The sequence below is a fragment of the Ambystoma mexicanum genome, chromosome 10 (genome assembly GCF_040938575.1).
Source record: "Ambystoma mexicanum isolate Mex_15411 chromosome 10, UKY_AmexF1_1, whole genome shotgun sequence".
Taxonomy (NCBI): Eukaryota; Metazoa; Chordata; class Amphibia; order Caudata; family Ambystomatidae; genus Ambystoma; species Ambystoma mexicanum.
This window is the reverse complement of record NC_090932.1, coordinates 506,202,588-506,224,468: the sequence shown is the minus strand read 5'-3', so window position 1 is coordinate 506,224,468 and position 21,881 is coordinate 506,202,588. Positions and strand designations below refer to the sequence as shown.

Sequence of the window (21,881 nt, the reverse complement as noted above, 5' to 3'; positions counted from 1 at the left end):
GGCCTGAATCAGAAATCTCAACAAGTTCAATATCCCCTGTGTGCAGGGATTTTTGCAAATATATCTAAAGGCCTTGTTGTATACATTTTTATTTCCCCTTTAACTTGCACAATGTTTTCTAAACCTAAAACCCTATCATCAAAGCAACTGTTGATGTCAAATTGAGAACTCAACAGATCTGAATGGTGTGAGTAGGGTTCTGTAGCTCCCACTTCAACATGTTTACTTAACAGGGTTCTTCGGTGATGGATTGGTACCTCCGTCGTGATCGTGGACACCACATTTTGGGTCCATCAGTGGTTTGAATACATTGTGGAAGAACTAAAGAATGTTTGCATGTGAGGTGCTCCCAGTTAATCATTTCTCAGAATGCTCTGCTTCCCACCTTTCTGAAGTGGAGCAATAGGAGTAAGGTTCCCCTTGGAATGGTGGGACGTGCAGCCGTACATGTGTGCTAATGGTGCTGAAATTGCATGCTGACGTTTGCACGGTCAGTGCTGTAATGACCATTTGGGATACAGTGATTTTCCCAGTAGAGGATGCTTGGGAGGGGACTGGTTTTGGTTGTCACCACCTTGACGGGGGCTGGGAGTGCATGGCACCTCAAAGAAAAAACAAGCGCCCATGTCCCTTTTGGGTGTGCACTTATTACATTGTTGGTCACGGGGGAGGGCTAGGGGGTCTGCGTTGCTCAGATAAGGGCCAGGAAGGGGTCCCAGTATCGACACAGTGACTGATTTCCGTTGATAATTCTATTTGTAAGCTACTAGCCATTAATAGTAGGGGTGAAGCAAAATGAATTGCATTCTGATGCAGGTTGATTTTGTTTTAAGCGTTGAAGATATCCAGGGCCATTTGGGTCCAGGGCAACTGGTGGTGAAGGGGCAAGGTCAGATGCTGAGAATCACCTGCCCTTTGGGCCATGGGTGACATAAATCCCCCCAAAATCAAATCCACACTTAACTTTTAAACATGCCTCCCAGTCCAGAGATTTGACAGCAGGTGTTAAGCGTTATCCCACATGTACAGGATCATGCATAACCAGAAAGGACATGTATCTGCAGCCAATGACAAACCTTTAAGCTCCATTCCACCCATGCGACCTACTAATCAAGAGTTTGATGAGCAATTTAAAAAATATTTAACAACACAGATGACAAAAGGAATCAGATAAATATTAAATGTAACAAAACAATAATTTCTTTCATTAAGTGCTGTTTACATACTCTGGTCCGTGGCCCGACATCTCTGTTTTCATGGTCTGCTTTACAGCTATACTAATTCGATTAATACATCTTGGAGGACTCCGAGCTGTCCACAGTTAAAAAAACTGCATGGAAATCCCGTATTCACGTTTGATCCGCTGGTGTCTTTTGATGTTTCTAAGTTTATCGCTGTGTCACAGCAACGCCTTTCTCAAGAGAGTTAGCACAGAATCACTTTTGAAACTTTCTTCATTCTTGTCATCCCCCTTCTCCCTGACACTTACTAATCACTCTCCATCCTATTCTTCTGTTTCTCCTATTCCGAAGCTACCTCCTTGCTCTTCTTCTGTGTTCCTCGGTCTCCCTATATCTCCATTTCCAATCCTGTGCATTAGCTTCTACGTTGTAGCACTGCTTACTCGCCTCCTCTCTGCACGTCTAATTGTATTGCCAGTACTGAGATCTGTACTTGTTTTCTATCTACCTTCCAGTGCTCCAGTTTATTGTCCCTCCCCCTCTCCATTATAGGGCTCCCTTCTATTCTTTCCCTTCTTTCCATTCCAGAGATCCCTTCTATTCTTTAACACCTCTCCATTCCAGGGGAACCTTCTGATGTCCCCCCCTCTCCATTCCAGTGCTCCCTTCTGTCCATTCCCCTTTCCATTCCACAGATCCCTTCTATTCTTCCCCTTTCCATCCCAGTGCTCCCTTCGAAGTACACCCGAGGAGGAGCAGTCGCCCAATTAGGTTGCTGGAAATGCGGACGAGAACACAGTGTACTGCCTTCATTTTCCAGCCCCCCGAGGACCTTCCCCGGTTGGCGCCATCTTGATTGTGGGGAGGCAACAGGGAGCGCCATTTCCCCACCCCTCCCTTTCTTCCCACATTACCTGCTGGCCCGGAGTGTTGTGCTCATGTCCCAGCGCTCCTCCCGCCTGTGGCCGCCTTGGAAACAGAAAAGGGACGAAGTCCTTTTGCCTATGGTGATGGCCGTCTTGTTTTTTATAGGTAATGGCACTTCCACAATTTGTGCAGAGCCCATGCCAACCCCAGGGTGCGAATAACCAACACCTCCTGGTCAGGAGATGTACATGGCTGGTAACGGCTCACAGCCCTTGCTGAGACCCTTGTTCACTTCGGCCTGCCTAGCCTCGGGCTGGCAGCCCACTACCAGCAATATACGCCCCCCAACATGGGGTGATTGCTACATTCTTTCCCCTTTCCATTCCAGGGCTCCCATCTATTCTTTCCTCCCTCCATTCCAAGGCTCCCTTCTACTCTTTCCTCCTCTCCATTCCAGGGCTCCCTTCTATTATTTCCCCTCTACATTCCAAGGCTCCCTTCTATTCTTTCCTCTCTCCATTCCAAGGCTCCCTTCTATTTTTTCCTCTCCCCATTCCAGGGCTCCCTTCTATTATTCCCCATCTCCATTCCAGGCCTCCCTTCTATTCTTTCCTCTCTCCATTCCAGGCCTCCCTTCTATTGTTTCCTCTTTCCATTCCAGGGCTACGTTGTATTGTTAGCTCTCTCCATTCTAAGGCTCCCTTCTATTCTTTCCTCTATCCATTCCAGGGCTCCCTTCTATTCTTTCCTCTCCATTCCAGGGCTCCCTTCTATTCTTTCCTCTCTCTCCATTCCAAGGCTCCCTTCTATTCTTTCCTCTCTCCATTCCAAGGCTCCCTTCTATTTTTTCCTCCTTTCCATTCCAGAGCTCCCTTCTATTCTTTAACACCTCTCCATTCCAGGGGAACCTTCTGATGTCCCCCCCTCTCCATTCCAGTGCTCCCTTCTGTCCATTCCCCTTTCCATTCCACAGCTCCCTTCTATTATTTCCCCTCTCCATTCCAAGGCTCCCTTCTATTCTTTCCTCCTCTCCATTCCAGGGCTCCCTTCTATTATTTCCCCTCTCCATTCCAAGGCTCCCTTCTATTCTTTCCTCCCTCCATTCCAAGGCTCCCTTCTACTCTGTCCTCCTCTCCATTCCAGGGCTCCCTTCTATTATTTCCCCTCTACATTCCAAGGCTCCCTTCTATTCTTTCCTCTCTCCATTCCAAGGCTCCCTTCTATTCTTTCCTCTCTCCATTCCAGGGCTCCCTTCTATTATTCCCCATCTCCATTCCAGGCCTCCCTTCTATTCTTTCCTCTCTCCATTCCAGGCCTCCCTTCTATTGTTTCCTCTTTCCATTCCAGGGCTCAGTTGTATTGTTTCCTCTCTCCATTCTAAGGCTCCCTTCTATTATTTCCTCTCTCCATTCCAGGGCTCCCTTCTATTCTTTCCTCTCCATTCCAGGGCTCCCTTCTATTCTTTCCTCTCTCCATTCCAAGGCTCCCTTCTACTCTTTCCTCTCTTCATTGCAGGGCTCCCTTCTATTGTTTCCTCTCTCCATTCCAAGGCTCCCTTCTATTCTTTCCTCTCTCCATTCCAGGGCTCCCTTCTATTATTCCCCATCTCCATTCCAGGCCTCCCTTCTATTCTTTCCTCTCTCCATTCCAGGCCTCCCTTCTATTGTTTCCTCTTTCCATTCCAGGGCTCCATTGTATTGTTTCCTCGCTCCATTCTAAGGCTCCCTTCTATTCTTCCTCTCTCCATTCCAGGGCTCCCTTCTATTCTTTCCTCTCCATTCCAGGGCTCCCTTCTATTCTTTCTTATCTCTCCATTCCAAGGCTCCCTTCTATTCTTTCCTCTCTCCATTCCAGGGCTCCCTTCTATTCTTTCCTCTCCATTCCAGGGCTCCCTTCTATTCTTTCCTCTATCCATTCCAGGGCTCCCTTCTATTCTTTCCTCTCCATTCCAGGACTCCCTTCTATTCTTTCCTCTCTCTCCATTCCAAGGCTCCCTTCTACTCTTTCCTCCCTCCATTCCAGGGCTCCCTTCTATGGTTTCCTCTCTCCATTCTAAGGCTCCCTACTATTCTTTCCTCTTTCCATTCCAGGGCTCCCTTCTATTCTTTCCTCTTTCCATTCCAGGGGTCCCTTCTATTATTTCCCATCTCCATTCCAGGCCTCCCTTCTATTCTTTCCTCTCTCCATTCCAGGCTCCCTTCTATTGTTTCCTCTTTCCATTCCAGGGCTCCGTTGTATTGTTTCCTCTCTCCATTCCAGGCCTCCCTTCTATTCTTTCCTCTTTCCATTCCAGGGCTCCCTTCTATTCTTTCCTCTCTCCATTCCAGGCTCCTTCTATTGTTTCCTCTCTCCATTCCAAGGCTCCCTTCTATTGTTTCGTCTCTCCATTCCAGGCTCCCTTCTATTGTTTCCTCTTTTCATTCCAGGGCTCCCTTCTATTGTTTCCCCCTCTCCATTCTATGGAGAGAATGCCACAAGAAGTCCTAAATTGAAGGCAGGGTATACAGATAGCTTTTTCATTCTCCATTTTTTCAAAACCTTTCTGGATGTAAAGTCCATTTTTCCTTGCCCCACTTTAGAGGATGGCTCCTGCTTGCAACCCCCAGTGTCAGTAAATGTTACCACCATTACAATATTGCGCCTCAGGTGTGCTACAATGTGAAGTTAAGCAGTGCTCCACAACATCACACTTACCAGTGGACTTCTCAGCTTGCCTTGGCCAGAAGATTGTGGTCTCACGTGTAACAGCTGGATCTTCACATATATCATCAGATTTCAATCTCACACTTGGCGCTGACAGTGGTTTCACATTTCCAAATGAATTGCTTTTATTTTATTTCTTACGTTATCTGGTAAAATCTGGAAATGTAGTTTTTTGTGTAACCGTTTTTTGCAACTGGAAATTGTCTCTAGCTATCGCGCCCATCTGCTGACGTTCCGAGTCCCTACAGTTCTGCCTTGACCTCCCAGTTAAACCTTTACTACTGCTCAATCCGGTCAGGTGCAAGGTTTTGTGGCGCCCTACGCCAAGCAGCAACTTGGATCCTCTCTCCCTTACAATGGAGCCAGATTTTAGGGCCAAAATGGATGGCTTCAAGTGAGCTCTTCTGATCGCGCTGCCATAGACCAGGGTCAGGATTTCCTTTTTTTGTTCCATTGACCTAATCGACTCTTGTTCGCCTGGTACTGTGCCGGGACCCACAGTGAGTCATCATCTTCCACTACTGTGAACTAACCTTGATTCAGCAAAGTTTTCTGATGGAACTGAAAGGATGCTCAACGACACTTTCTTTCCTTTTGTCAAAAAAGTAGCCGATGATTCACAAAGTGCTTCTGAATATGCACGTCACGGATGCCCACATTCAGATTCATGTTTGCTCCCGTCTCACACACAGCCTCTTGCTCGCAAATAAGAAAACAAGGAAATGGCAGGAGCAATTTCTACCTATTTTAAAAGGGCATCCTGGCACACAAATGGCATGAGTTTAGAAAAGCATCCCTCTTTGTCTGTTCTCAAAATGCGCAATGCATAGAAGGGGATTTTCTGCAACTATTGTTCATTTTTATTCAAAGAGAATAGCCGTGGTATGAACTGTTGCACTTGCATTTCTATTCCTCAAACAGGGATGGCAGTGTTTTTTTGTTTATTTTTCACATTTCATAATGATAGGATCTTTAAAAATAAACCATGGGGAAATGAGCTCCTAGCGCCATTATGGCATTTGGTGCCTATCATATACTGGTTTTGGACAGTGTATGACAGGTGGGCCGCACACACATCATTGGTGCTAGCGCACAGGTTACCTTTGTAAATACAGTAACCTACGCAAAATGCACTTTGATTATTTGTGATTTGGGACCTAAGTGACTGAAGACCACACACATGATCAATGTTCTAAGATGTTCTTTTAATAGATATATAATAGCAGTGTGAGTTGGCTTTCAAAATAGGTAGTACTGAAAGTGCAGAATACTTGGCTGTTTATGGACATACATATTGTACTCTGAAATGGCAATACAAGAAGCCAACCTGACTGCATACTTTGTCCTTGAAGGTTCTCAGCAGAAGCAACATAAACGGCAGCAAGACTCCCTGGTCTTACACAGAAATAAAGGTAATTGGTGAGATAGAAATATGAGAACTGCTTAACAATTGTTGATCTAACTATTACGAACCTCGGTATTCGAAATGCATTTTTATATTATTTTCTTACACACTAAAACATGCGTTTTCTGGGTAATGGCGCTTTTCTAGAATTTAATAATATTCTGATTTGAGATTTCTATCCAATTGGTATATTCTCCAAAATGTTTTTAAAGCAACATCAGGACTAAACCAATTCAATGCAGTAATTCTCCATCCCTTATGGTGCTTCTGCCAGCCCAAGCTCATACAAAAGACCTACGCCCCACCCGTCCTCTAGTCCTGCTCAAAATGATTCTGTGATATGCAATCATCCACATTTTCCGGGCTTTTGCTGTCATTTCACTCAAAAAGTTTCAAGCATTAGGGCCACCTGCCAGAGACGACAGGATGCCATCCAGTGCAGTGCCCTTGAACGGGCCACATCTCTCTGCCAGGCATAGCACTGGACAGCCAGGGGAGTGGGGAATGCATCTGGCGGGAAGCTTTTCCCCCAACCACATCCTGGTTGTATGCTTAGTGTGAGGCTATGCAAATCCTTAAGCTGTTTCACACAGGGGTATGAAGTGCCAAACATGGTACCCTACGACCCTGGCTTATATTAGTGTTTCCGGTTGACAAGGGACCATGTTGTAAGAAATCACAATCAGTCTTCTGAACCCAAATTAGTAAGTAACCTGTTACCTTTTACAAAATATAAACACTATTTTCATAATACCTCTGTGTCAGCATTTCCTTATTAAATGTAATACTGTTACCCTGTATTCATGTCTACCACCTCTCCACTAAGTGATGACCTGGTTTGCTGGACCATAGCGCCCACTAAGTGATCAAAGAAACCCTAAGGATTGCCTGTTTGTTTAGGGTTAGGAAGATAACCCCATACAGTGAACACAGGTCTGGGATATTCCTTGATCAGTTTTGATCAGGCCTACCCGACATCCCCTTGTGGGCTCTTATAGATCAACAGTTCCCCCTCCGCCCCCCCCGCCCTCCGAGCCATGAAGATGGATTCCCATTACCCCGGAGCTTAGTCTTGCCCTCCAGAATTCTCTTGTGCCAGACTGTGGCCACTGACTTCCAGCTTGATATCTCCAGAATCACTAAGAATGCCAGTACCCCAGGTTCCTTGCCAAGAAGCTGGATTATGAGGAATCCTCATGTGGGTCAATGGTGACAAACTCCCATATTCCCAATCATTTTAGGAGAGTCTTTGGTATACAGAAGGAACCTTGCATTTTAATAAGTGTCTCTTTTTTCCCCCAAAGTTATTGCCCGAGTTCATTACGAGGATGAGACAGCGAATGACACTTCGCAGGATATAGAAGGTAAATATGCACATGTATTCGATGGATTTAATTTTTTTCTGCAATGGACTGCAGAGAAGGGACCTGAATAGGGTCCTCCGAATGCACTCAGAAAACTGTGATCATCGTTTTACATAAACTTTATGACACTGATGGTTTTAACACTTTTGAGAAACAAAAGTTATTAAAAGTTTGGCTTTAAATTGACTTTGACTAAAATCAATCAGTACATGTCTGCAAAAGGGTGATGCAGTGATCTAGATCCATCCCCTCTCTGGAAGCAAGCAGCAACGGTAGACAGTGAGAGAAAGCGATCAGGAAGCCGCACAGACAATGCTGATGTATCTTTGGGGGATCCTTCAGCACAGATGCTGTAGCAACAGTAACTACAGCATTTAAGGCTAAGTAGGGGGGTCGCAGTAAGAGGGAAGATGAGCTGTATTGTCAGACTGACTAGGCAATGGTGTCCTAACCTTTATCAGTCTTTAAGTGTCATTGTTTGAATTTTTTTTAGATGTGCGATTGAAATGTGATAATAGGCCATCTCGAGTGTAATGGGGGATTGGGGCATTGTTAGTACAAGTTTGTACAAAGCAGCCTTGCACATCTACAGATTTCAGAAACATACTGCAGCGCATGTCGATATTGATGCATTGGAGCGACAGTAAGAAATTCACATTTTATCACTAACTTAGTGGAACCGTTGTTAATGTCCCATCCCTCACTACTTCATTGTTGTGCAAAACAAATGTCTAATTGCTTCCTCCAAGGCACTCATTTGGGGACTTGTAATTAACTGGTACAAAAAAAAACACACCCAAAAAAAGGATTTTCATGTTTTCACCTGCATTGGTCAACTCTGTCTGTGTGGGATCTACATGCAGTATTCTATTCTTAACTAACAAAATGAATTTTTATATACCAAAGGCCTCAAGGCGCTCACAAGGAAAAAACACACAGGAATAACAAATAAGCTCAGTAAGAGAGAGCAATGTCACTTAAAATAGCGACGAGCAGAGTCCTTAATAAGAATAGTTGGGTTATCATATTGCTAGGCCCTGAAGACCCTCTGCATATGGAAACAAGGCATAATCACCATATACTAGTGATACGACATACATGAGGTTCGATTTCCAAGTACTAGGGTTTATTGCAAAGAAAATATATGCTTAGTCGGCCGACTGGGGTCTAACGTCTCGCAACGTGTGTCACTCAGACCTCGTGAGACGCAAGAGAGCGAACATTATACAACAGTATCATATATATAAGCATACAATCATACAATCTTTTTGTGACACATCAAAACCACCCATAATGTATCTTCTCGAGCTAGGGTTCGGTAATTGACAATTATGACAAATATGACACATTATGACAAGCTTCTTACTTAATCTATTATACTCGTTTTAGCAACAGTTGCAGTTTGCAGTTTGCAGACATAGTTCTTTGTTATGAAGAACATAAGGCACTTGTTCGGCAAGGATACTGTGTTTGCGGAAGAGACACATTTCAAAGCATGTTATCTACTGGTTTTCTATTTATGAACTAGGGGTCAGCCTGATCTAAGGAAGAGTCCCGAAGGGGGGCCGCCAGAAAAGTATAATTCATGTTTAACTGCCTGTTTCTCCAGTTCTAGCGAGACACGCCGGCACCTGGGCCGCTGATTAAATGCCTTCTCTACTCGCCTTCAAGGACTTGTGAGGGAGGAAAACAATGTATTTCTGTACTGTTTGGCATTTCTGTCTGGGCCGATCTTTCAACATGTAGACTGTGGCCTCGCACTGTGTATGAGTTTTCAGAATAAAATACATTTTGCAAAGCGTTTGACAGAAAGGAAAAGAAAGCAAGTGGCGGATGTTACACAAAATGGACGCCCTATGGTTATACTAACGATTCTATGTTTGCAATGTAGGGCATACGATGCGATTGTTTTTTGGCCAACATAATATACCTTCTATACTTGGGTAGGGTCGTTTCTAGACTTACAAACCCTCCTTTTGGCCGCAAGCCAAGAGCATCAACCATACATCTCATCTTAGTCTGACCATGTATCTAATTCTGAACTGTGCATGCTACTGTAATCGCCATCTTCAATATTAATTGACATTAATTCTTTCATTGTTTCCATTTCGTTGTTTATATTCTTATTCAACCTGGGAGTTCTTTTTTCGGTTTTCATGTGTACACATTCGTTATTTTAGAGCAAAAGATTGGCAGGCAGTGTATGCAACAACAGGCCATGAGGATTCCAAATAATGTTACTAAGATTACAATTAGTTTCCATCCCGATGAGCGCAGTAACTCCCAAAACCGTGAACTTATATTCAGCTCCCAACCGCCTGTGGGAGTATGAATGTCAGAACTCAGAATGTGCAATTTCTTGATTCCTTCAAAAATCATAGGGGAGAAGTCACTTACAAATACACAGCATGCTGACCCCACAATTTTACACACACCTCCACAATCAGCCAAGATTATATCAAGGGCCATTATATTTTGAAGTGTCATTAATCTAACTGCCTTTTCTTTTAATGTCATGTTATATAATATATCGGTTGTTCCATTTATCATTTTTTCTAATACCCTGGGCAGTTTTCTTATATTCCAAGAGTTTATGGCTTGCCCCCAAATGGGATAAATGATTTTGCTATGTCCTCTGCAATTAATCCTGTGTCATCCAGCCGTGGCCTAGATCTCGATAATTTCGATATGTCTGACGTTTTGGAAAGGAATACACCAGGGAAAAGGATCCCTAAGTAACATGTCCCTCCGCAATTTCTAGGCAACCAGGGATAAGCTTTTTCTCCATGTATGAAATAAACGGGATCACCTACATATATTCCTTCTTGTTCTTTCTCAAGTACTGCAATATTCATGCATCTAGTGAATGTCCCTACTGAGTAAGAACCCTTCTTTCTTAAGCAAAATGGGACAATACGCGGGCTGTAATTAATAGTATAGGAGGGGGGCAGAACGTCCTTGTTCCTTACTGGATTAATGTGAAAAGTGATTACAGATGATTTATAAGGCACATAAAGCCTATCTACTGGTCTTACCACCAGTTTAATGATGATACAATTTTGCAGATCCATGACTTCACAAATACAGAAAGCTCATCTGGAAAACAAAGATACAGAAACATGGGTTACTGGCAAGGGATTCTCACACCGGCGATACAATGCTTCTAACTCCCTATATGCTGCATCTGAAAATGGAAATGAAATGTTCTAAAAGCTTACTCTGTGTCTTTCCAACCTCTTTTTCACAGACTGGAAACACATAACACCTCAGCTCAACCCAGGCTGTACCAGTGAAGGCCAAGGAAGGAGGATTAACATCCATGATTGCAGGCAGGCTACTTATAAGCTTGTTCAGGCCCCTGGAGCCCAAATTAGCCCCAGGCCCACACAGGGACCCAGTCAATCCCAGCCCCACCCAATTACTAGTCAAAGGTGCTTGCCCTCATTGAATGCCTCACCTAGAAGGAAGAGCACACATTATTTTTTTTTAAATGTTATATGGTCTGCAAATGAAACCTTTCGCAAACACAATAGTCAAGTGATAAAATACAATAGAAATGACATCTATAAATTGTATAATCCTAACAAAATACAAAATCTAAGACCATCTTCCTTAAAACATGTGCAAATATTATGTACAGTATAAAACATAAAAAAATAAAATCACATCTGGTTTCTATACAAGGTGATGTTATAATTTCCCCAACCCCCTATAATGAGCATATTGTAAAATGAATAGGCCCTATTATATTTCTAGTTTCAGCATGCCAAATACATGTTTCAAAAACCTTCTTAATGCCAACGTAAGGGCAATGCTCTGACCTTCCAATAGTCTGTTCCAGAGGGTATCTCCAGAATAATGAGTGGGTGTAAACAAATGGGCTAAATATTGTTTTCTTAAAGTGCAAGTGCATACACTTAAAATTGAGAATGGTTTTAAAGTTTCTATTTCTTCTTTTTCATGCATAGTCGACAATATCACAATGATTTTTCCAGTCACAGTCTAGGACCTTGACACTCCGTAGTAAGTAACATTTTAATTTTAAATCTTAAATAGAGGGCTCTCATTTGGTTACACAGAAATAGATAAATATATTTTGACAAATTTGCTTTCTTCCAATATAAAAATAATAATAATAAGCCCCATTTCATATTTTACTAGGGCATTTGGAAGCGCTAAATGTAACCCAAAAGTATTTTTCAATTTTACTCCTTGGACAGTATTCAAATGGGACACCAAGTTCTGTAGAAGTACATCAAGCTCGTAAGTCAACGAGGGCACAATTTTAGCATTATAAAACGCAAAATCAGTACTAGTGAATACTGCACACCCTTGTCAAAACTCGCAACATCTCGGCCAACAAAGGCTGTGTCTTAGAATGTAATCTTTGTTTTGTGTCAAGAACCGACATGTTGTTACATAAGTTATATCCCAGATATCTCAATGATGGTACTTTTTCCAAACAATCCTCTCCCACCGACCAGACATCGTTTTATGCTTTTGCATTTTGTACACATTACAATTTTGCATTTATTAGCAAATTATTTTCAATGGCGTATGTTGGGAACAAGGTCCATTTTATCTGGAGGCCGATCTTGGTTGGATAAAAAACAAAAGGCCATCAGTGAACGTCAACCAATTCAATTTGGTTGAGCCTGATTTTATTGGATATGTGCCTGCAGATGACCTCAAATACTTGATATGAGCAATGGAAAGATAAAAAAGCACTAGTGATAAGACACAGCCCAGTCTCAAGCCTGTAGATTTGCCAACCGATCTTGACACAACCCCATCTTTGCTTAACCTAACCTTTATTCCAGTTGACCTTTGTAGAAGAGATAGAATATTAACCAAAAAACCAGGAACATTCTACCTCAGAAGCTTCTTCCACAGTTTAGCCCTACTGACACAATCAAATGTATTAGACACATCAATGGAGGCTATATATGTTGTCCCAAGCGCCCCCCTTTTCACTCTGAAAGGATATAAGATACAATTGTACCATTTAGGGTCATTCCTATGTGCTGTCTAAAGCCCACCTGGAAGCGGGATGAAATACCCAACTGGTCTTCCCAATTTCTTCCGATCTTTCAAAAGCATAGCTGCAAAAATCTTACTTGCTGCATGCAGAATGGCAACCGGCCTATAATTCTTAGGATTCTAATGCTCCCCTTCTTATAAAAGGGGATAATTATAGATGTTTTCCAGCAAGGGGTTATATGTTTGTTGTCAACATTTCTCTCAACTTGTTAATCAGAATACTGGCCCAAATTACTGGGTCATTCTTGATAATACATGGCACTAGGCTATCAGGGCCCAGAGCCCTTAAGGGTTTGATCTTATTAATAACTGTGTAGACACCATCTTGGGACCAATGTCTCTGCAATATTTGTTTATAATATGTATTGTGAAACAGTATGACTGGCTCATTTGGGAGGGTAGTATACATATTCCCATAGAAATGGACTCAAGTGGGTTCATCTATACAACTCAAGTCTTCTGACATCTGGTTTCCAATAATCTTATTCGTTAGAGCCCAAAATTCAGAGGTGTTCACATTACTTAGAAGTTTCAAAGTACATTGGTTGTCTTTTATATACATTTGGTATTTTAAATTCTTAATATAATTTGTGTATCTGTGCAGTCTGTTTTTGCAGAGTCTGTTTTTTAAGTATCTTTGTTCCTTCTAAGCTATTTATTTCGTTTGGGCCATCTTTAAGTGTTTAGCGACTGCAATTCTAGTATCCTAAAAATGTGGTTGCTTTTTTGAGATTGGTGCCTTTCCCTTCAGTCAATTCCCACAGACACTTGTAGATTGTTTCATTAAAACATGCTACAGAAATAATTTTGTCGTAATCTAAGTAATTACAAGAAGCCAAGAAATACTTGATCGCAGCAGTAAGTTTGTTACAGAGGGCGGTATTCTATTTTACAGCTAAACCGTCCTGTCTGGCACCATCATAGCAAACATGGGATTAATCTCATGAAGTTGTCTATCCATGACTTTGTTAAATACCAGAGATGAATGATCACTAACATCCCTGTCAATAATCTGCAGAGATGAACCCAACAGTGATACATTCAAGGACACATACAGACTATCAATCCATGAGGAGTTTGTACCCCTTCTCCACCTTGTAATTTGAGCTCCGGTTAAACAAAGCTTGCGGTGCAAGAGGTGAAAACCCTATGCGTCCATATATGAATTCCATAATGTCCCTCAATCAGAAGTCACCTGTGAAACTGCTTTTGTTGTAATTAAGTTACTGTTGGTGGACTTCAACGTGATCGTACATGCTGAGTTAAAATCACCACCAGTAAATATATTATTAGCAAAACCTTTGCCCAGCCATTCCCCCATAATATCACCGAAGCGGACTGTAACACATGGCATGATTGTTTCACAGGCTTCCAATAAATATTAATGGGCAAGAATTGCGTTGGCGGATTCTCAAAACGCTCTCTATAGATGTGATAATTGAATTTCAAATTCAAGTCAATTGCTACAAATAAACCCCCAGAGGGATGACCTGCAGAACCTTTTAATCGTGACTCTTGAATGGGTTTTATAGCCTTCATTCTGGAGAGGTTCATCTAGCATGGTTTCCTGGAGCAATACAATATCAATGTCCACAATCGGCGAGATGCCCCTGGTCATTTTCATATCCACAGATGTTCCACAACAAGATGTTAATTTTCTTCAGGCTAAAGGTTTGAGAAAGGCCCTTTTGTTTGGCGTTTACATGATGCACGCCAAGACCAGTCTTTTTCAGAACCCAAAGAGGAATCTGTCAACTAGGTGTTAGAAACCACTCTAGAAGCCATAGAAAAGTCCAGTTTTATTAAATGTGGAGCTAGGGGCTTTGCCACACCTGGGGCCTTCCAACGCATTTCAGATAAATAAGATTGAATGTGGGCAGGGCTGATAAGTTGATTAAATCAAACCCCATTGACCTGAAGATGTCTATCTGTTGCTACACAAACCTAGCTAAAATGTGGGAGTAAGAATGAACTACCAATTTATCTTGGCCTGAATCAGAAATCTCAACAAGTTCAATATCCCCTGAGTGCAGGGATTTTTACAAACATATCTAAAGGCCTTGTTGTATACATTTTTATTTCCCCATTAACTTGCACAATGTTTTCTAAACCTAAAACCCTATCATCAAAGCAACTGTTGATGTCAAATTGAGAACTCAACAGATCTGAATGGTGTGAGTAGGGTTCTGTAGCTCCCACTTCATCATGTTTACTTAACAGGGTGCTTCGGTGATGGACTGGTACCTCCGTCGTGATCGTGGACACCACATTTTGGGTGCATCAGTGGTTTGAATACATTGTGGAAGAACTAAAGAATGTTTGCATGTGAGGTGCTCCCAGTTAATCATTTTTCAGAATGCTCTGTTTCCCACCTTTCTGAAGTGGAGCAATAGGAGTAAGGTTCCCCTTGGAATGGTGGGACGTGCAGCCGTACATGTGTGCTAATGGTTGCTGAAATTGCATGCTGACGTTTGCACGGTCAGTGCTGTAATGACCATTTGGGGTGCAGTGATTTTCCCAGTAGAGGATGCTTGGGAGGGGACTGGTTTTGGTTGTCACCACCTTGACGGGGGCTGGGAGTACATGGCACCTCAAAGAAAAATCAAGCGCCCATTTCCCTTTTGGGTGTGCACTTATTACATTGTTGGTCACGGGGGGGGGTAGGGGGTCTGCGTTGCTCAGATAAGGGCCAGGAAGGGGTCCCAGTACCGACACAGTGACTGATTTCTGTTGATAATTCTATTTGTAAGCTACTAGCCATTAATAGTAGGGGTGAAGCAAAATGAATTGCATTCTGATGCAGGTTGATTTTGTTTTAAGCGTTGAAGATATCCAGGGCCACTTGGGTCCAGGGCAACTGGTGGTGAAAGGGCAAGGACAGATGCTGAGAATCACCTGCCCTTTGGGCCATGGGTGACATAAATCCCCCCAAAATCAAATCCACACTTAACTTTTAAACATGCCTCCCAGTCCAGAGAATTGACAGCAGTTGTTAAGCGTTATCCCACATGTACAGGATCATGCATAACCAGAAAGGACATGTATCTGCAGCCAATGACAAACCTCTAAGCTCCATTCCACCCATGCGACCTACTAATCAAGAGTTTGATGAACGGGGGGCGCTGTTGCGCACATCTAAGATGGCCGCCTAGTCCCAGAGCTCCGGCTTCTATAAATCCTTCAAGAAACGCATCCTCTCTCAGGGCCGTCCGAGGAACAAACGAAGTGCACCGTCCTGTGGCGTAAGACTGTGGGCACATACTGAGAAAAATGTGGGCCGAACCGCCGAACCGCGTTGAAGATACACCGTCCTGAAGATCCTGCGGTCGGAGGCTGAGACATTGGCTGCCCGCGAGTTCCAGGCGATCTTTCCTTGGAGCCGTGGGGGAGGGGCCAGATCGAGTTGGAGAGACGCGCTTCGACCAAAATCCCTGATGTAATGGACTATCGCTAGCGGCTGATGTGAGGGTCCCACGTCGGTATATACCGCTACCGCGTGCTGGCGCGGCGGACGCGGTAGTCCCCCGGCCAAAGCCGCGTGGTGTGCAGCCGTCGTGCTCCGACCCCCGTGCCTGCGGAGCCACCCTTGGCCCCCCTGATATCTCCTGCTGGTGGAGGGCCCCTCCACTTGTGGACGGACGTTAAGAACAAGTAAGAACAAGTGGGGCAACGCACGAGGAGGGAGGATCTGCTGAGGAGAGGACATTTTATCCGGCTACAGCCCTCCCTTGAACGCCTCTCCTGCACGATAAGTGGGTCTCAGCTCACCACCAACCCTGTATAGAGTCCGAGCCATACGTTGGGGCGGACGGTGCGGAGGGCGCTGGAAAACGCGGTCTACTTGAGTCTACACATGGGCCGATACGAGCAGAAGGGAGCACGCCCCAAGAAAACAGGCCCAATGGACTCCTTTGCCAATTCCCAGCCCAGCGGGTCCGCGGCGCCCCGTCGCAGCAAGAGGACAGTCACACTGAGTAGCCAATGGAGGAGAAGGTGGACCGATTGATGGCCATGGTTCAGAACGGCTTCCTAGCAGTGAACACTAAAGTGGATGACATAGTGGCAACAATTAGCTCCTTGAAGGCGAGGGTGGACAAGGAAAGCACACGGATTACTGAGGCCGAAGGCAGGATCGCTACCAATGAAGACTCGATACAACAACATGGCCGCGATATTGCCCAGCTGAAGGGGGACCTCCGGAAAACCCTTGACAAATGCGAGGATTTGGAATCCCGTTCTAGGAGGAACAACATCCGTCTGTTTGGGGTAGCTGAAACCTTTGGCAAAGGGTCTATGGAACGTCAGGTAGAAGCCTGTCTGAAGGAACTCCTGGGTTCCGACTCCTTTTCGGACCATTTCCTTGTGGAGCGAGCACACCGTACATCGGGCCTCCGCCCAGGCCTGGAGCCCCACCTCGTACAATAATTGCCCGTCTTCTCAAATATAGGGACAGAGACGCTATCCTGCGGATATCCAGGGAGAAGGGCACCCTATTCTATGAAAACAACAGAATTCACATATATCCAGACTTTTCTACCAATGTGCAATCACTCAGGAGATCCTATGAGCCCGTCAAGAGACAGCTGAGACTACGCCAGGTCCCGTACTCCCTTGTCTACCCTGCGAAAATGAGGATTCAACATGGAGGCAGGGCTCATTTTTTTGAAAATCCAACCGAAGCCATGCTCTATGTGGAAGCCTCCATCCCTCTACCAACCGGGATCGGGCCGGGAACCAGAACCTGCCACCCCGGGGCGCGGTGAAACCCGACGACCCTGCGGGCTGATACCCTTTTCGTTTTTCTGATGCCACACTGCTATAAAGTTTTAAATTGAAGTCCACAGGGTGGCTATGAAGGTAAATGTTTGTTGGAATGGAGCAGTGCAGACTTCCCGGGTCGGCGGTCGTACGAGTGCCGCACACACCCCCAGGAGTGTTCCTAGGTTATGGTTTTAGGGGTACATCGTCCAGTTGGGGTTGATGATGCGGGAGGGGGTTGGGAGTGGAATAGGGTTTTGCAGTCCGAAATACCGGGCTTGTTGGGGGAATCCATGTTTAGGGTTGTTATAGCGGTTAAAATAGAGAGCGGTTTTGCAGCCGGATACCCATTCTCCCCGCGACAGGGGCGGGAGCATGGATGTATGCCTAGTCTCAGGTGCGACCATGACGCAGGTTAATAAGGGCTTGAGTGTTAAGCTCCTTTCCTGGAACATCCGGGGGTTAAATAACCCGATTAAAGCAAGGAAGATCACGACGTACATCACACATCACAACCCTCATATTCCTTTCATGCAGGAAACACACGCGCTTGGGCAGCTCAATACTAAACTCTTACCAAGATGGGGGTTACACAGATACTATACAGAATACTCAGCACAATCCAGAGGAGTGTTGACTCTCATACACCCCAAATTGTGTTTCTAATATCAGTCCAGTAAAATAGACCCACAAGGTAGATACGTACTGGTATGGGGTGAATTGGCAGGGCACCAAGTGCTTCTGATTAATACCTACGGTCCCAATTTAGATGACCCACAGTTTTATTGTGCAATACTGGATATGCTATCATCATCTGGGGAGACACAAATACTCTGGGGAGGCGATTTCAACATGATACTGGACCAATCCCTGGATCGTTCATCGACTGTCCCCAGAACCCCCTCCAAGGCCGCACTGGTGGTAACACAATTTATGGAACAGATGGGTATGGTGGATGCATGGCGTGCATTACACCCAAGCGAGAAGAAATACACCTTTTACTCGTCGGTGCACGAATCCCACTCGCGCATTGACTATTGGATCGTCAGTCAATCCCTATCTGGGGCGATCTCCCAATGTGATATACATCCCCGTACCCTTTTGGATCACTCGCCGGTATCGCTTGACATTAACTTTAGCAACGTCTCCCCCCCCGGCGAGAAGATGGAGGATGCCCCCTGCAATCCTAAGAGACCCCAACATATGTGAATCATTGCATGTAGAGATTGTGGAGTTCTTAGAACAAAACGCGGGTTCTGTTGCCACACATGCCACACTGTGGGATGCATTCAAGGCCTGGGTCCGGGGAGCCATCCTAGGCAAGTCGGCTGGTATGCTGAAGTCGGTACGTGAGGAATTGGGGGTGGCCGAGACAAAAATTGACCTGTTACAGACCGAGTACAGCATCACACAGGATAAGGGAACCCTGGCGCAAATACATACCACGTTAAAAGAATTCCACAAGTTAGCCCATAGAGAAGTTCTTTATATGGCTGCTCCAGCCAAAGCCCGACGATATGGGGAAAGTAATAAGGCTGGGAGATTCCTGGCCAACATGCTTAGAGCTGATAGGCACCACAACCCGATCCCGAGCATACAGACACCGACTGGGGGGACGGTGAACAAAGACCGAGACATTAATTCTGCTTTTACTGAGTTCTACTCCTCCCTCTATTCCAACCACGACAAAAAAAACAAAGAGGATATGTAATATCTGGATAACCTCGACCTTCCCACATTAACTGCCGGAACCCGTGATATACTAGACAGGCCAATCACGACAGAGGAGATTGCAGAGGCCATAAAAACTCTATCGAGCGGCCGTTCCCCCGGCTCGGACGGCCTTCCTGCGGAATTATACAAGGAATTCTCTAGTGAATTAGCCCCGATACTGCTGAAAGTGTGGGAAGAGGCAATGAGCCTCCGGGTTCTCCCGGAATCGATGCGAGAAGCAATCATCACCGTCCTTTTGAAACCCCGTAGACCGCCACAAGACATGGCGTCCTACCGACCCCTGTCTTTAATTAACACTGACGCAAAAATCTTTGCAAAAGTGCTGGCAACCAGACTCCTGCCATACATGCCGATTCTGGTTCATCCCGACCAGGCCGGCTTTATACCAGCCAGGTCCACGGCTCTCAACCTAAGACGCCTATTCAATGTATTGGCACAGATCGACCCAGAGGCCAAGGCGGCCGTGGTCGCATTAGACGCAGAGAAGGCCTTTGACTCCGTTTCCTGGGCATACCTCTTCCTGGTGCTGGAGCGGTTTGGCCTTGGCCAGTACTATATCAACTGTGTCCGATTATTATATACACAACCGACAGCTAAGGTCCTGACTAACACCACTCTCTCCCCGTCATTCCACCTACACAGGAGGACCAGGCAGGGATGTCCCTTCTCACCCATACTTTTCGCTCTGACCATTGAACCAATGGCGGAAATCATACGTCAAAACCACTCACACATAGGTCTTAGGATGACCGGCCCCCCTCAGATAATATCACTTTATGCTGACGACACCCTTTTATATGTCCGTGACCCCAAAGAAAACGTGCAACACATCATGTCCGACATACATGAATTCTCAGATCACTCGGGTTATAGAATTAATATACCGAAGTCAGAAATATTTCCCCTTACTGACGGCACGGGAGACCTAGCTGAAATAGAGGGATTTAGACCTGCCCCCACCAAGGTACGTTACTTAGGGATAATGGTCGCCAGAGATAAAACCCTGTTATACACATAACCACGGGGAACTGTTGTCAACCCTTTCATCCAAATTTCAGATGTGGGCTAGCCTTCCACTATCCCTGTATGGCAGAGTTGCGCTACTTAAAATGGTGGTTCTCCCCAAGCTCCTATATTACTTCAATAACATCCCACTTTGGCCTGGTAAACCCTTTTTCTCGAAACTTAAATCACTTGCCTCCTCGTTTATTTGGAATGGTAAAACTGCCAGGATGGGTTGGGATAAGATGGTTGAGCCTTTCGTACAGGGAGGCATCGCGGCACCAGACTTCGAGCTTTATTATTTATGCGCGCAAGCGCAATTTGCAAAACATTGGTTCGACCCAGAGGACACTGCCCCCCACATATTGATCGAAAAGCACTCTGTTCGCCCAAACAACATACGCTCAGTCCTTCTTAATCCAAGCTATGGGGACATATGCCCGTTCGATCCGGTATACACGACCTCTCATGCTTGGGCTAGACTTTACAAGAGACTAGGACTGGAATCCCCCTATGACCCGGAAGTCCCCCTGTGGGACTTCTGTAGCATTTCCCCCACATTTGACCGAGCCCTCCAGCAATCCTGGGACCCTAACAAGCTTTTCACACTACACGACATGTTCCCGGACGGTGAGTTCTGTGACCTCACGACTTTTACTGAAGCGGTGGGAGGGGCCAACTTAAACGCCTTCAATATTACAGGATGAGGGCTGCTTTCTCGGCGAAGTGGCCGACATTTCCACAAGAACCCCAATCCCATGCATGCATTAGATCAATAGTGTCAATGGACGGTCGAAGCAAGGAGGTCTCTATGCTATATTCATTGGTTCAGACCCACTCCCCATCGTGCAATACGATGAAAGAAATCTGGGAGCGAGACGTGGGCACTCAAATAGATGAGGTCCGCTGGGCCCGGTACTGTCAGCTTACTCGATCAGTGTCCATGAATGCTGGGCTCCGGCTGATTCAGTTCAAAGTTTTAAACCAATTACACTATTCCCCGGCTAGATTAGCTAAATTTGTGGAAAATTGCACAGGTGCCTGCCCTAAGTGTGACACCCCCAATGCGGGGCCTTATCATATGTACTGGTCATGTCCGCTAATAGCGGAGTTCTGGAAGGAAGTTGCGAAGCTCCTTGAAGATATCACAGCCTTCCCGGCGACTCTCTCCCCCTTGAAATACCTGTTGGGCGATATAGGCAAAGTGAAGGAAACCACGAGGCGATTATTTAACATTTCTTGTATCATTGCCAAACGTTGTATTCTTAAATGTTGGAAGTCCTCCACCGCCCCAACCACAGCCACTTTCTTAAAAGACCTTTGTATGGTAAATGATGACGAGGAATTATTTGTATTGTCGGTTCCGGCACTATGTCGCCCCAAAGGTATCTGGCCATTGCTACGCTTCTATCTGTGCGGCCTGGACTCAGACCCTGATGTAACACCTAGGTCCTCGCCTTGACTTGCAATGTTTATTACTCTTGTACTGGTTGCTCTCATGTCTATGATCTGTGATGTCTTCCCCTCCCCCCTCCCTTAAATTGAAGGCTGTAAATTGATCAAGCTATGTTCTGACATGTTAATATTGTATCTTGCTGCTGATGTATCTTGCTGCTGACCTACTCTCTCAATAAAAATATGTTATAAAAAAAAAGAGTTTGATGAACAATCTAAAAAATATTTCACAACACAGATGACAAAGGGAATCAGATAAATATTAAATGTAACAAAACAATAATTTCTTTCATTAAGTGCTGTTTACATACTCTGGTCCGTGGCCCGACATCTCTGTTTGCATGGTCTGCTTTACAGCTATACTAATTCGAT

The 21,881-nt window shown here is 44.9% G+C and overlaps 1 protein-coding gene across 2 annotated transcripts in view; it reads left to right on the top strand.

The window, feature by feature from the left end:
• The window catches only part of LOC138491514 (kyphoscoliosis peptidase-like), a 336,578-nt gene that overhangs the window by 133,248 nt on the left and 181,449 nt on the right, over positions 1-21,881 (top strand). Inside the window, exons 4-5 of one of the 2 annotated variants that reach the window (XM_069618051.1) lie at positions 6,104-6,163; positions 7,461-7,520. In XM_069618051.1, the coding sequence (XP_069474152.1) occupies positions 6,104-6,163; positions 7,461-7,520 (120 nt within the window). The remainder of the gene's footprint in view (positions 1-6,103; positions 6,164-7,460; positions 7,521-21,881) is intronic. The other variant, XM_069618052.1, reaches the window with a different exon arrangement.